Source organism: Sarcophilus harrisii, chromosome 3, assembly GCF_902635505.1.
Source record: "Sarcophilus harrisii chromosome 3, mSarHar1.11, whole genome shotgun sequence".
NCBI classification, from domain to species: Eukaryota; Metazoa; Chordata; class Mammalia; order Dasyuromorphia; family Dasyuridae; genus Sarcophilus; species Sarcophilus harrisii.
The window spans coordinates 309,388,913-309,402,255 of record NC_045428.1 but is presented as its reverse complement, the minus strand read 5'-3'; the positions used below and the strand labels follow the sequence as shown (position 1 = coordinate 309,402,255).

Below are 13,343 nucleotides of genomic sequence, written 5' to 3'. Positions count from 1 at the left end.
GTATGCTGAAGTTTAGTGTTTGCAAGTCAGTTAATACTATTTTCCTCATCTATCAAGTGAGCTGGAAAAGGAAATGGCAAACCACTCCAGTATCTTTGCCAAGAAAACCCACAGAGTGTTGGACATGACTAAACAAGAAGTGTTGTTATTATTTTCATTTTACAGATGAGGAAACTGAAGCACAGATTGACTTGTTATCCTAGTTCACACAACTAGTAAGTGTCTGAGGTTATAACTTGAATTCAGATCTGAGTGATTGCACAGACTTTTAGGACTCTAAATCCAGAAGACTATTTACTCTCCTGGTGAGCTGCATGAATAAGGTAAAGCATTTCAGAACAGTTCTTTTTCCAGGCCTGCATTACTCAGAACAGGACCAATTTCTCTAAATATTGGTAGGATCAGAGAATGTTAAAGTGAGCAGAACTGCAAAAGCCTTCTTTTGGTTAAATATAGGAAGTCTTACCTGAGAATTGGGGCTCTTCTTCCAATAAGTAACATTGAATTCAAAATATGGCCCCATGTCCTCAAATTCCACTATTAAATGATAGCCATCCTTGATAATTTTCATTCTGGGAGAGGTGAGGACAGCTGTGAAAAGATAAAATACAATAAGTGATGGTTTCCCTTCCTACAGGAAAAATCTTTAGGTCTTTGGAAAGGTGGAAGAACAGAAACTCATCCAGACAGGTTTAATTTCCCAGGAAAATCAATATACAATGTTCTTAGTGGTAACAGTGAGGATAACATATGTAGAACATGTGCCTGGAAGAATAGTCTTATCTTAATAAGTGATATCTTAACAAAATTAGCTCTTAGTAAAATATAAATTCATAGAAAGGATGTAGACTCCTTGACCCTTTAATACTATATTAATAATGATTGATTACTTGATTGATAGCCAATTGAAATAACTGGGTTATATGCACTTTGTTTTGCCTGAATACCCATGTTTGTTATGAGTTTTGGTTGTCTCTTTTTTTAAGTTGAACAAAAGGGGAGAGGAGAGAAAATAAATGCATGTTAAATGAAAAAAATATTTAAGAGAGAAGAGAAACAGATGGAGAGAATCAGAGCTGGTAGAAATGCAAAGAAGACAGAAGCTACTTATAGAGGTCATGGCCAAGTTCTTTGGAGAGAAAGCCTGTGTATGTCCATTAGCAGAAACAGACTAATAGAGAAGTTCCTAACCCACTGACAAACTTTTAGGGCAACAGAAGAATTCCTAGATCAAGCTGGTAGACATCACAGGAGCTACAACCAAGGAGTACCAAGGGACAGATGTATCATGAAGAAGAACCAAGTTAGACTTTGCCTTTTACAGATCTTAGGAATTATATGGATTATGCATGTCCACATTGACCCAAGTCTCTATTAACTTCAAGAAACCACAAGATAGGTACCTAGGGCAGGTGAAGGCCTACCAGAAGGGAAAGGGAATGACTAGAAGACAATTTATAGACTTGGATGTGAATACTCACTCAATAGTCTTTATCCTAAATACCTTCTTTTAACCTTCTTATTTAAAAAAAAAAATATTTATCTTAAAAGTTCTCTCAGAGGGCAGGCATTTTTAATGACTATATTTATGAGGCATTTTTGTCTTGTTTTTGCTATAAGATATTAATACACAAAAAAAGATTTAGTGCAGCTTTCTTAGATTGCCTCTTGGCTTTTCGTTAGTTTTTCTTTCCAGACAGAATAACCTACATTCTTTAGAACTTTAAAGTAACCAGCATTTTTGTATCTGTTGCTCAATTCAGGTCATTGTGTCTGGCTCACCTTCTGGAAATCTCTATTCCCTTTCTCTACTCCATCCCTCTCTGGTTGAGGAAGAGGTAAGGGAAAAACCCCTTGCATACAGTCTGGAAATAAAATTAGTTTTGGAGATTTTCAGTCTACAAAGGAGGTCCCATTTCTCAAAAAAAAACTTAAAAACAAACAAACAAAAACTCTTTAAAATACAAATAGGATTCATACTATTCTTCAAACCCTTAAACAAACTGTCAAGCCTGGATATTGATCCCTTAAGTTAAATTTAGCAATCAAACATAAGTGGATTTTCCTTCTCTTACACATTTTCTTTAGCAAAATATAATTCAAGAAGCTATCAAAATTATCTTTTATCTGACCTTTGAATTAAAAAAGAAAGAAAGAAAAAGAACAAGTAGGCAAAAGTTTAAATGTAAAAACAACTCTTGGTAAATAATCTTTCACTAATTGTTCTGGATAATAAAACAGTAGAGAGAAAGAGTAGATTCACAAAGAAACAGCTGGGACAGTAGTTAGTTATTTCTCCAAGAGTCAGTCACTCTACTGGATTCTCTTAATAAATTTATCTCTAAACAAGGGTATGCTAATAGATGTTTAACAATGGCTTTCCAAGGGGGAAAGAAGCTCAAGAGCTTAGATTTTAATAGGAGACAATTCCAATAAGGGAGTGGTGGGGAGGGAAAGTTCGTTGGTTTAGAAGTGCCACCTAGACAAAGGGGGAGGAAGCAGGGGAGCTAGCAAAAGCCAGTGAAAATATGGAGGGGGAGAGAAAGATACAGTGAAATATAGCTGCATATACTTAACTAGGTGAGGCATTCATCAAGCAGGATTGCATGGAATTTAGGGCAGGATTAAGCGATATAAAATACATATATAAAGAAATTTTTCTTTTACTATACCCAGACTTTGCAAGCTATGATTAGAGAACATGTGGGCACTATTCCTGAAGCTCTAAGGTTAAATAAATAGATGGATTAAATAGACAAATCAAACATAGATAATAATGATGAAGATAGTAGCCGAAAGATAAGTAGATAAAAGACAGAATAAATGAATGAAAAGGATTTACTTACTGGAGTTGCGATTGAAAAGCTCTTTCAGAGTGCTCCAGGCTGAACTTTGAGTGCCCAATATTGCCTTGACCCGAAAGTTATAAGCCACAGTGGCCGTAATGTCATCTGTCACATTGCATTCCGGGGTGCTAATGGAAGAACACCAACTACTGGGGATCCAGTGGGAGCTAGTATAATATCTTTCATATTCTCTGAATAAAAGACAGGAAAGCATGCAATAAGCCTTCCTTAATAAGACACGTTATCTGAGAGACCTGACTTTCTCAGTCTCCCCAGATGCTAATGCCTTTTCCCTTTTCTGATTATTTTCTGTTTAGATCTCTTATCATAGTATCTGGTACATAATAGGTATTGTGTAAATGCTAGTTATTATTATCATTATTATTACTAATTATTCTCTTTTTGATTGCATTTTGTTTCCCACATAAGCTCCGCGATGGAGAAGACTTCTGTGCTTTGTCCTTCACTGTATCCTGAGCACTTAGCACAATGTTTGGCACATTGTAAACATTTATTAAATGTTTGTTGATTGACTGAAATGTCCATAATTAACCAGGGGAAATTCTCTCCTACTTAGTCATTTTTACTTTCTCCTTTGATATCCATGTCACTATATCAAGAGAGGAAGAACTAGGTGACCCAGGAGATAGAGAGCCAACCTTGAAGTCAAGACCCGAGTTTAAATCCAACCTCAGATGTTTATCATGTGACCTTGCCCAAGATCAAGTCACTTAACCTTGTTTGCTTCAGTTCCCCATCTATAAAATGAGCTGGAGAAGAAAATGGCAACCACTCCAGTATCTTTGCCAAGAAACCCTAAAGGGGATCTCAAAGAGTTGGACTCAACTGAAAAATGCCTGAACAAAAAATACCAAGAGAATATTCATAAATCAACCAATCACTGAGTGTCTGGTACACACCTAAAACTTCCCCAAAGGCAAAGATTGTAGCAAAAAGCTAAACAAACCATCAGAAAAAGCAGTGATAAGATTTATCTCTATCTTTTATCAGACTATCCAGGTGCCTTTAAACTAAGGAGTTTTCAGCCAATGTGCACAAACTAAATCTAAAATCTCATATTTACACAGAGTAGATTTATCATCCTTACCCTCTCTTTGTTGATGTCATTCTGGCTATGTTCAAAACTCCAGGTATAAGGTTAATCATCTGAAATATATAACAAGGTAGACTGCAAACAGATCTAAAATCCCAAAGGACTTTGTTGTCCTTGTTCAGTCATGTTTAACTCTCCATGACCCATTTGGGGTTTTCTTGACAGAGATACTAAAATGGTTTGGCATTTCCTTCTCCAGCTCATTTTACAAATTAGGAAACTGAGACAAACAAAGTTAAGTGACTTGCCCAGGATCACACACTTAGGAAGTGTCTGAGGCACTTCCTGAGGCACAGGAAGAATTAAGTTAAGTGATTTGTACAAGTAGCGAGTTACAGAAGCAAAAATAAAATCTGCATCTTCTAAGTGAAAATTCAATGGTTTGGGGAAGTTTTCCCCACTATGTCAAGATACTTCCAAAACTTCAGGACAGCCTCTGGGATATAATGTGTTGCAATGAACTGGGTGAACAGAAAGGTATTATCTAAGTGAATTTTAAAGGAAAAACAATGGAAGAAAGAAAAGGAGAGAGACAGAGAGAGAGAGAAAGAGAGACACAGAGAGAGAGACACACACAGAGAGAGAGAGACCGAGAGAGAGAGAGAGAGAGAGAGAGAGAAGAAAAGAGAGAGGGAGGAAAGAAAGAAAAAAAAGAAAAAAACTTACCCCTGGTACTCAACTGAATAATTTACTGTTTCTCCAGGGACAATCACTGGACTCCAAGTCAAGATATGCTTCATGTTAGTAGAATGTACTGAAAGGTCTGGAGGGGCTGGCAGAATGACAGCTTCATCTAAGATTGGCAGACAGACAGAAATATGTCACTGGATTGAATGTCAGTTGACCTGAATTTCAATTCTGGCTTTGCTCCTTGCTATCTATATGACTTTGGATGACCCATTTTTAGTCTCAGTTTTCATATTTATAAAATAAAAGGTTTGGATTAGATCATCTTAAGGAGTCCTTGAGGTTCTACATCCTATGATTATTAAGATTTAGTTAAACATCAAGGATTCAAAGTATGTCTAAACATAGAGTCAGGAACTCTTTAGGCCAGAAGTAGCCTTGAAAATCATTTAAAATCATCCCCCTATTTTGTTTTTGCTGTTCTGTCATGTCTGATTTTTTCATGACCCCATTTGGGTTTTTTTTGGCAAAGAAACTGGAGGGGTTTGCTATTTCCTTCCCCAAGTCATTTTACAGATGGAAAAACTGAAGCTGATACGGGAAAGGGGCTTGTCTACTCACACAGCTAGGAAGAGTCTGAGGGGGATCTGACTCGGGAAAATGAGTCTTCCTGACTTCAGACGTGAAACTCTGTCCACTGCATTAAGCCTGTCCCTAAAATAACGTCTAGACTCTAGACAATGAATGTACTGATAATCCATCACCTGACCAAGAGGCTAAGATTTCTAAAAAGAAATCTCTTTCTATTCCATAATTTGTGCCCTTCCTATATAACCTCTCTCTTTTTAATAGTGTGACTGCTGGCTTCAGGCACTCCACACTTAACAATCAAAGGGTATTGGACAAATTGCAGCTTGTATAATATATTTCCTTTATTCCTTAATCCTTTTTAACTCCTCTTTTTCATCCCATCTCCTCATCCCTTTTCTGTACTAAAATCATCATCAACAACAACAAAAGGATTTTTCATTATTTTATCTCTATTCTCAGCACTAGTAAAGTGCTTAGCTATATTTTAGGTGTTCAATACTCGGTTGATTCGTTTAACTTAATAAAGGAGAATAATAGGAATAATACACATAATATAAATTCCTAAAACAAGGAATCACATAATGAAAGATTTCTGATTCTACAAATGTATATATGTAACAAGAGCTAGGAAGGTGTATGTGCCTATTTGTAATTGCCACAAAAGCTCAGAAATTTTAAAATATGATAAAGGTAAAATAAATTTGCAGGTAAGTAAAAAGTAGTATATTGTTAATAATACCACCTACAGACCTATATTGTAGAAGGATTTGTATTCACCACATTTTTTATTATACTGTCTTCAACTTCTTTCTTTAAAATTAGATTTTAAATTTTTTTCAATTAATATGCATTTTTTTCTTTTCCTCCCACTCTCCTCCAATTGAAAAAAGGAAAATGAAAATGAAAATCTCTGTAACAGATATGCATTGTTAAGCAAAATAGATTGACAAAATAGTCATATTTTGGATGTCCCATCACCTCTCTCTCAGCCCCTCAACTTTTTCAATATTATCTATTCTTTTGTCTTTTTTATAACTTTACCCTTGTTTTCTTTAACTCTTACTCCAAATAGGTTATGCAGTAGATTGAACACTAGGCCCACAAAATAATAATTATTGCTTTATTAATTTTATTAATAAAAGGATCTACCTCCCAAGGGTTGTAAAGATCCCATTTGGTTATAAAGTAACCAAAACACAGTAGTTCTTAATAATGCTTACTTCCTTCCTTCCTCTTTCACATCTTCAATTAAGCTCAAAAAATATTAAGCAACAAATTGACAAATGTCAAAAGATGGTCTACTGGGAAGTCAGGCACACAAATATATTGTTGATTGAGCTGCAAATATTCTGAAAAGCAATTTGGAATTGTCTGTGTATTTTTAAAAATATGTTTTTCTCCCAAATACATGTTAAAACAATTTTCTAACATTTGGATGGATTTTTTAAAGTTTTGAGTTCCAAATCCTGTCCTTTCCTCTCTCCTCCCTGAGGTAGTAAGCAATCAAGTATATGTTATACATGTGCAAATGGAAAACATTTCCATATTAGTCATTTTATACAAGAAGACTTGAATAAAAAAAAGAATCAAATAAAGAAAGTGAAAACTATCATACTTCACTCTGTATTTAAACAATATCAGTTCTTTCCCTGGAGGTAGACAGCATGCTTTAAGCCATTAGTTCTTTGAGATTATCTTGGATCATTGTATTGCTGAGAAGGGCTGAGTCATTTATAATTCTTCATCATACAATGTTGTTGTTACTATGTACAATGTGCTTATTCTGCTTACTTCATTTTGCATCAAGTTCCCTCCCTGCTAATATTTTTATCTTCTCTCTCCCAGTTCAAAGATCATGCTTCTTACCAGAGGGAAAAGGGCTAAAAATAAGAATGGAGTTCAGCCTTTTCAACATTGTTCATCATCATCATTCCATACACTCCCAAAGAGTAACTTCATTCTTTCTTTGTTTTCTCCCTTACCTCTAGAACAAGTTTTGTTAAAAAAAAAAAAAAAAAAAAAAATCTTTTTGGATGTTCCATGCCCAAAATAACCATCACCACTAACCTAAGCTCATTTGGAGCTCTAGTGACACTGCCACAAACAGGTCATCTTTCTGCCTTCATCCTTAGCTCCCTTCCCTTACTTCCAGCTTATGTCAATTCATTTTAAAAATTCTTGTTGGTTAGTGATTTTCAATAACTCCCTATTCTTTCTCATTGGAGTTGTTTCTATTTATATTTTCAGAATTCCTTCTTGAAAATTTTACTTTCTTTAAAGTGGGAAAGACCAGTGTCTTTGGATTTAGATTTCAGTTCAAGGATATCCTAGTACTTCTCTATGCATCTCCATCTCTTCTAGTCCTTACATTGTCACCATATCTATCCAATGAGTAGCCTTCAATCCTTTATGCTGACAAACATCCCAATAATTGTACTTCATAGGTCAATTTCTTCTAAATTAATGCCTCTTTAACGAAATGCTATTGAAATCCCTTGAAATATGAAAAGAACTATATATCATAATGAAAAAAAGAAGCTCTGAATTCAAATTCTAAAACTGGCAGCAATATCTGTTGTCAAGTGTACAAGTGTTGTACACTCTCTGGCTCTCTGTAAAAATCAGCAAAATCTGCCTAGAATCATCTAGATGGCACAGTAGATAGGAGCACCAGGACTGGTGTCAGGAAAACAGAGTTCAAATCAGACCTCAAACACTTCATAGCTATGGCCTTAGGCAAATCAATTCACTTTTGTGAATTTTCTTCAATTTCTTCATCAATAAAATAGGATAATAATAGCACCTACCTTCCAGGATTGCAGTGAGGATAAAATGAGATATTTGTAATATACAAACCTTAAAGAGTTATGTAAATGCCAGCTGTTATTATTAATTATTTAACATACATTAATAAATTATATGTGATAAAATTATGTATAGTATTAATGAAAACAGTTTATAATAATGACTTCCAGTGTCACTTCCAAATGTAAACTCTATGATTGCCTTTTGGGATCTGCTATACATGAAAGACACCAGATCATTTAGCTTTCTGTTTTCTTTTGGGTAAATATTCATTCATAAACTTGATCTTTGCCTCTCCAAAGCTTACAATGCAAGCAATAAAATCATCCCAGCTGGACGGCTAATATTTCAGCTGTCCAAATTTTTGTTGTTTAAAAAATTATATTCCAATATGATTCACTTCCTTATTAATAGGAAGATATTTCAATTGATTCTTTCATACATACAAAATATTTTCTTCTTTATTATCAACTTCATTTCTTATAGTCAAATTCCATTCAGTTCATCTTATTTCAGAATCTGTGGGCTATTATTTCTAACTTTCTGTGTCTTCATGTGATTTATATGTAAAATATCTATCAAATTTCAGTTATACTTTACCCAAATTTGTATAAATTTAATTAATTCTCCAAGTCTTCCTCTTTTGTTTTACTTCTTAACCCCTCACTTTCTATTCTTTCCATTTGTTTCAAGTTCTGTGCTTTCCTTTTTCCCATACTGCCTTTAAAAATAAAAAAAACTCAGAATTTCTATTCAGTCATTTTTCAGTCATGTCCAGCTCTTCACAATTCCATTTGGGGCTTTTTTGGGCAAAGATCCTAGAATGGTTTGTCGTGGCCTTCTCCAGCTCATTTAACAGACGAGGAAATTGAGGCAAACAAAGTTAAGTGACTTTCCCAGAATCACACAGCTAGTAAGTGTCTAAGGCCAGATTTGAACTGAGAAAGAAGAGTTTTCTTGCCTCCAAGCCTAGCATTCTATCTATTGTACCCCCTACCTGCCCAGAACTTAGAATGCCAGAACAAAAAAATCACTGAAGAGAAGGTCATTCCACATCAGGGGCTATGCTGAGTAGACTGCCAGAGGTGCCAAGAAAGTATTGGATCGTTCTGGAGAGAAATTTGGAACTATATCAAAAGGACAACAAAACTGTGCATACCTTTCAGAACAGCAATACCACTACTATTAAATCTGTGTGACAAAAAGGAGAAAGGACTTATATGTACAAAAATGTTTATAGCAGCTCATTTGGGGTAGCAAAGAATTGGAAATTGAGGAAATGACCATCACTTGGTAGTGACTGAAGCTGTGGTATATGAATGTAATGGAATACTATTGTGCTATAAGAAGTGATAAATAGGTTGATTTAAAAAAAACTTGGAAAGACTTATATGAACTAATTTTGATTGAAATGAGCAGAATGAGAAGAGCATTGTACACAATAACAGCACTGTACAATGATTAACTATGATTGACTTAACTCTTCTCAGCAAAACAATGATCCAAGACAATTCCAAAAGATTCAGGATAGAAAATGTTATCCACATCTAGAGAAAGAACTATGCAATCTAAATGCAGATTGTAGTACATTATTTTCATTTTTTGTGAGTTTTTTTGTGGTTTTCCTCTTTTCACAACATAACTAATGTGGAAATATACTTATATGATTGCATTTGTATAACCTATATTAAATTGCTTATTCTCTTGGGAGGAGAAGGGGAAGAAGGAAGGGAGGAAGAAAAATTGAAACTCAAAATCTTATAAAAAGTGAATTTTAAAACTATTTTTATACATAATTGGAAAAATAAAATATTATTTATAAAAATAAATTAAATTATGAAATAATCAAGATTTTTCTAATTAAGAAAAGGAAAATGTTAGAGGGAGGTTGGACATAGATCAGATCCAAGGAAACTGCTTTACTTCTCACGGCATACTGAGAGACACAAACAAGAATGTGGAAGCTATTATTGACTAACCATGGTCATACAGATCCAGCAGAAGCTGAGAAGAAAAATAACACAGAATACTGCATTGTCTTGAGATCTATGATTCCATTCATGATGCAAGAACTATATGAAAATGGCTCTTTGAATTTGTAGCAACTTCAAACCAAACCTATAAGAAGGAACCTGGTGCTCACCTGCAAGGACTTGCCCAATTGCTTTGAAAACAATCAAAAAGAAATCCTGTATTTCTTGTTGCCAGAAATGACCCTTTCCTGTTATATTAAATCTTTTTGTTAGCTTGAATGCTTGCAGGGAAACTAAGTCATAGTATGCTGTTACCAAAGGAGACTGTGACTGAGACATGAGTTGTTGAGATTATTATTAGAGGAATGTGCTGTTTCTATCTCATAAAGACTGAACTGATTGTTAAATTTTTTCAGAGCATGTACACCTCAGAAATCAGTAAACTGTAAATCAAAGCTTGATTTTTGTTGCTATTGGCTATCTAGACTCAAGAAAGTGATGGAGAAAATCATTTAAGCAGATTAAATTTAAAAGGGTGTCATATCTATTTTTCAGAGAGCCAGTTTTTAAACATTTACTACCACCCTCCCCCAAGACTAAATTCAATTTGTCCTTTCAGAGGAAGTCTACCACATAAATTATAGTGAAAATCATTATAATTCACTTCTACAGTGCTAAAGGTTTAGAAAACAATATCCTTACAAAAAAGCTTATGACACATATATATATATATATGTAGTAAAAAGTATTATCCCCATTTTACATATGAGAAAATAGATTTAGAAAAAAGTGATTTACCTATAATCTTACAACTAACAAGCATTAGTCGCATTTCAGACTCAAGTCTGCTAATTCCAAGTCCAATGCCCTTTCCTCTGTATCATTGTTGGTGGTGGTTATGTTATTTCTCCTTTAATAACTCTGGAGGGGAAAATAAGGCAGGTGACCTTGCAAAACCTTCCCTCCTTTATATCACACTGTTTCTCAAAATCCCACTGCCACCTCTGCATTCTACTAGGCAGGTCTGATTATGATTCCCCCAGCCATTCCATTTCTCCTTTGAAACTGACTTAGTTCTTCCTATTTTACTCTTACTATGACTCTTTCATAGATAATTTTATTTTGTACTTATATTCCCTAATCACATTCTAAACTAATCTATCATCTTTACCAATACTGTGAATAATTTCTCTTTAAACAAGTTGCAATATCTCCTATGTTAACTGATTCTTAAAGAAAAGAATATAGCTTGAAGTCTTGGCTGTAATGGAATAAACTCCACAGAACATTAATGATTCTTTTTCTCCTCATCTTTAACAACAGCAACAGTGAATAGAGCACTGGGATCAAGAAGACCTGAGTTCACCTACAATCTCAAACTCTTATTGATTGTGTGAGCCTGGGCAATTTTCTTAACCTGTCTCTGCCTCAATTTTATCAACTGTGAAAAGGAGATTATTACAGCACCTACCTCCCAGCATCATTGTGAAGATAAAATGAGATACTATTTGTAACCATACTTAATACAGGATCTGGTATACAATAGGTATGTTTAAATGCTTTTTTCCTTCCTGTTCTCTTTACTTCCTTCTTCATAATTCTTCCAAAATAAACTCATTTTTTTTTATGTTGATCTAAAACTGATGAGAAATTACTTAATTTCTGGGATTTAGGATCCCAGATTTAGAAATGGAAAGGGAATTTAGGAATCATCAAATTCAAACTCTTCATTTTTCACATGGGAAAAAACCAGTCTGAGATGTAGAGTGACATCCACTGTCACATGTGTAGGCACCAGAATGATGAAACTAAGTCCTCCAATTCCAAATCACAGCACAATCCTACCTCCCTTTGATTATTTAAAATGGATGCTTAGTCATTCATTATGATTGAATTGATAATAAAATTCTCTAAGAGATAATTCCTTGTTTCTATATTCAGTGAAAAACTTCTAGCCCCAAATTTTCCCCAAAGGAAATATTGGATTACCACAGTCTCTCTCTTCTTTGGTAATCTGTATGAAAGCTAAAATAGAAAAAAACAAACAAACAAAAAAACAAAACAGTAGTGAGATTAGGTGTCTCCAGACCCCCTTTTTTCTCTCTTCTTCACTCTTTCAACTTCTCATTAGACCTCTTTATACTTTTTTTGGTGAGACAATCAGGCATAAGTGACTTGCTCAGGGTCACACCCTAGTAAATATCATGTCTCTGAGGCCAAATTTGAACTCAGATCTTCTTGACTACAGAACTGGTGTGCTATCCACTGTGCAATTTGGCTGTGCAATTTAGCTGCTCCTCTATTTATCTTTCAAGACTAGTATGAGCACTTTCATGCTCCATGGATTTCACCAAAGCCAGAAAGATAGTTTTTAGAGCTCTATCTCTCTACACTTTCCAAAGTCTGCTTCTATTATTGCTACTCCTGAATGAACCATATTCCTGCTCTTTTTCTCCTCCCTCCTGATCCTGATGGGATCATCCCTCAATGATGACCACACTGACATCTTCTCAGAATTCATCCCACACTCACACATTTAAAAATTATCTATTGTGTGTGTAAACCACATTGAGAGAGATCCAACCATCTCCCAAAGTAACCCGTCTTGAGGTAATAAACTTACTTTGACCTTTAAAAAAATAAAATCCATGGTTATTTCACTATTATACAAACCTGCTATTTAATCCTAAAGAAGTAATTTTAAAAATAATTCCTATATACATAGTGTTTTATCTAAATTTTAAAAATTCTTTCACTAAGATAAACAAATAGTTTATTCTATATTTACTATGCTCTTTGATAATGAATACTATGGCAATTTAGTGTTAGCAGAAGCTTTGAGATCATTAGGGAACAGATATGAAGCATATAACCACAGCATCAGTGATTCTCCTCAGCCATAACATCCTTTCCTCTCTCATAACATCCGTGTAGATGACATTTCAGAAGCAGACAGATCAGGAAAGATCTTGAAAGCAAAAGTTTTGTTAATATTTCATAATTGTTCATAAGTTGTGGGCACTTCAATGGGCCAAAGGAAATGGACTAACTAGAATGTAATGAATTTCTTGAAAAAACTATTATAGTGGCAATGGGCAGCTGACAATATGCGTGACTGAAGCACCGGATGTGATGATAACATTAAGTTGCAATGCTGCATACAATTTCTAATGCCAGACAAAATAATTTGTTAATGTTTGTAAAGGACTAAATATTATGGGGCATATAAAGGAATGGAAAATAGATCATTTGCTTCAGGGAATCTGGTACTTTATTTGGGAAGAGTTAAATGAAGTGATTCACAGAACAGAATGCAGATATAGATGATAAACATTACAAAGTTTTATCCTTGCCAGAAAACATGGTATCACACAAAAAGTGCTGAAG

At 34.5% G+C, this 13,343-nt stretch overlaps 1 protein-coding gene across 1 annotated transcript in view; it reads right to left on the bottom strand.

Annotated features, from left to right (window-relative positions):
• IL20RB (interleukin 20 receptor subunit beta) overlaps window positions 1-13,343 on the bottom strand; it is a 29,286-nt gene that overhangs the window by 13,563 nt on the left and 2,380 nt on the right. Inside the window, exons 2-4 of the mRNA XM_031959795.1 lie at window positions 4,627-4,753; window positions 2,847-3,037; window positions 467-591 (exon numbers count right to left, since the gene is read on the bottom strand). Coding sequence (XP_031815655.1) covers window positions 467-591; window positions 2,847-3,037; window positions 4,627-4,753 — 443 coding nt within the window. The remainder of the gene's footprint in view (window positions 1-466; window positions 592-2,846; window positions 3,038-4,626; window positions 4,754-13,343) is intronic.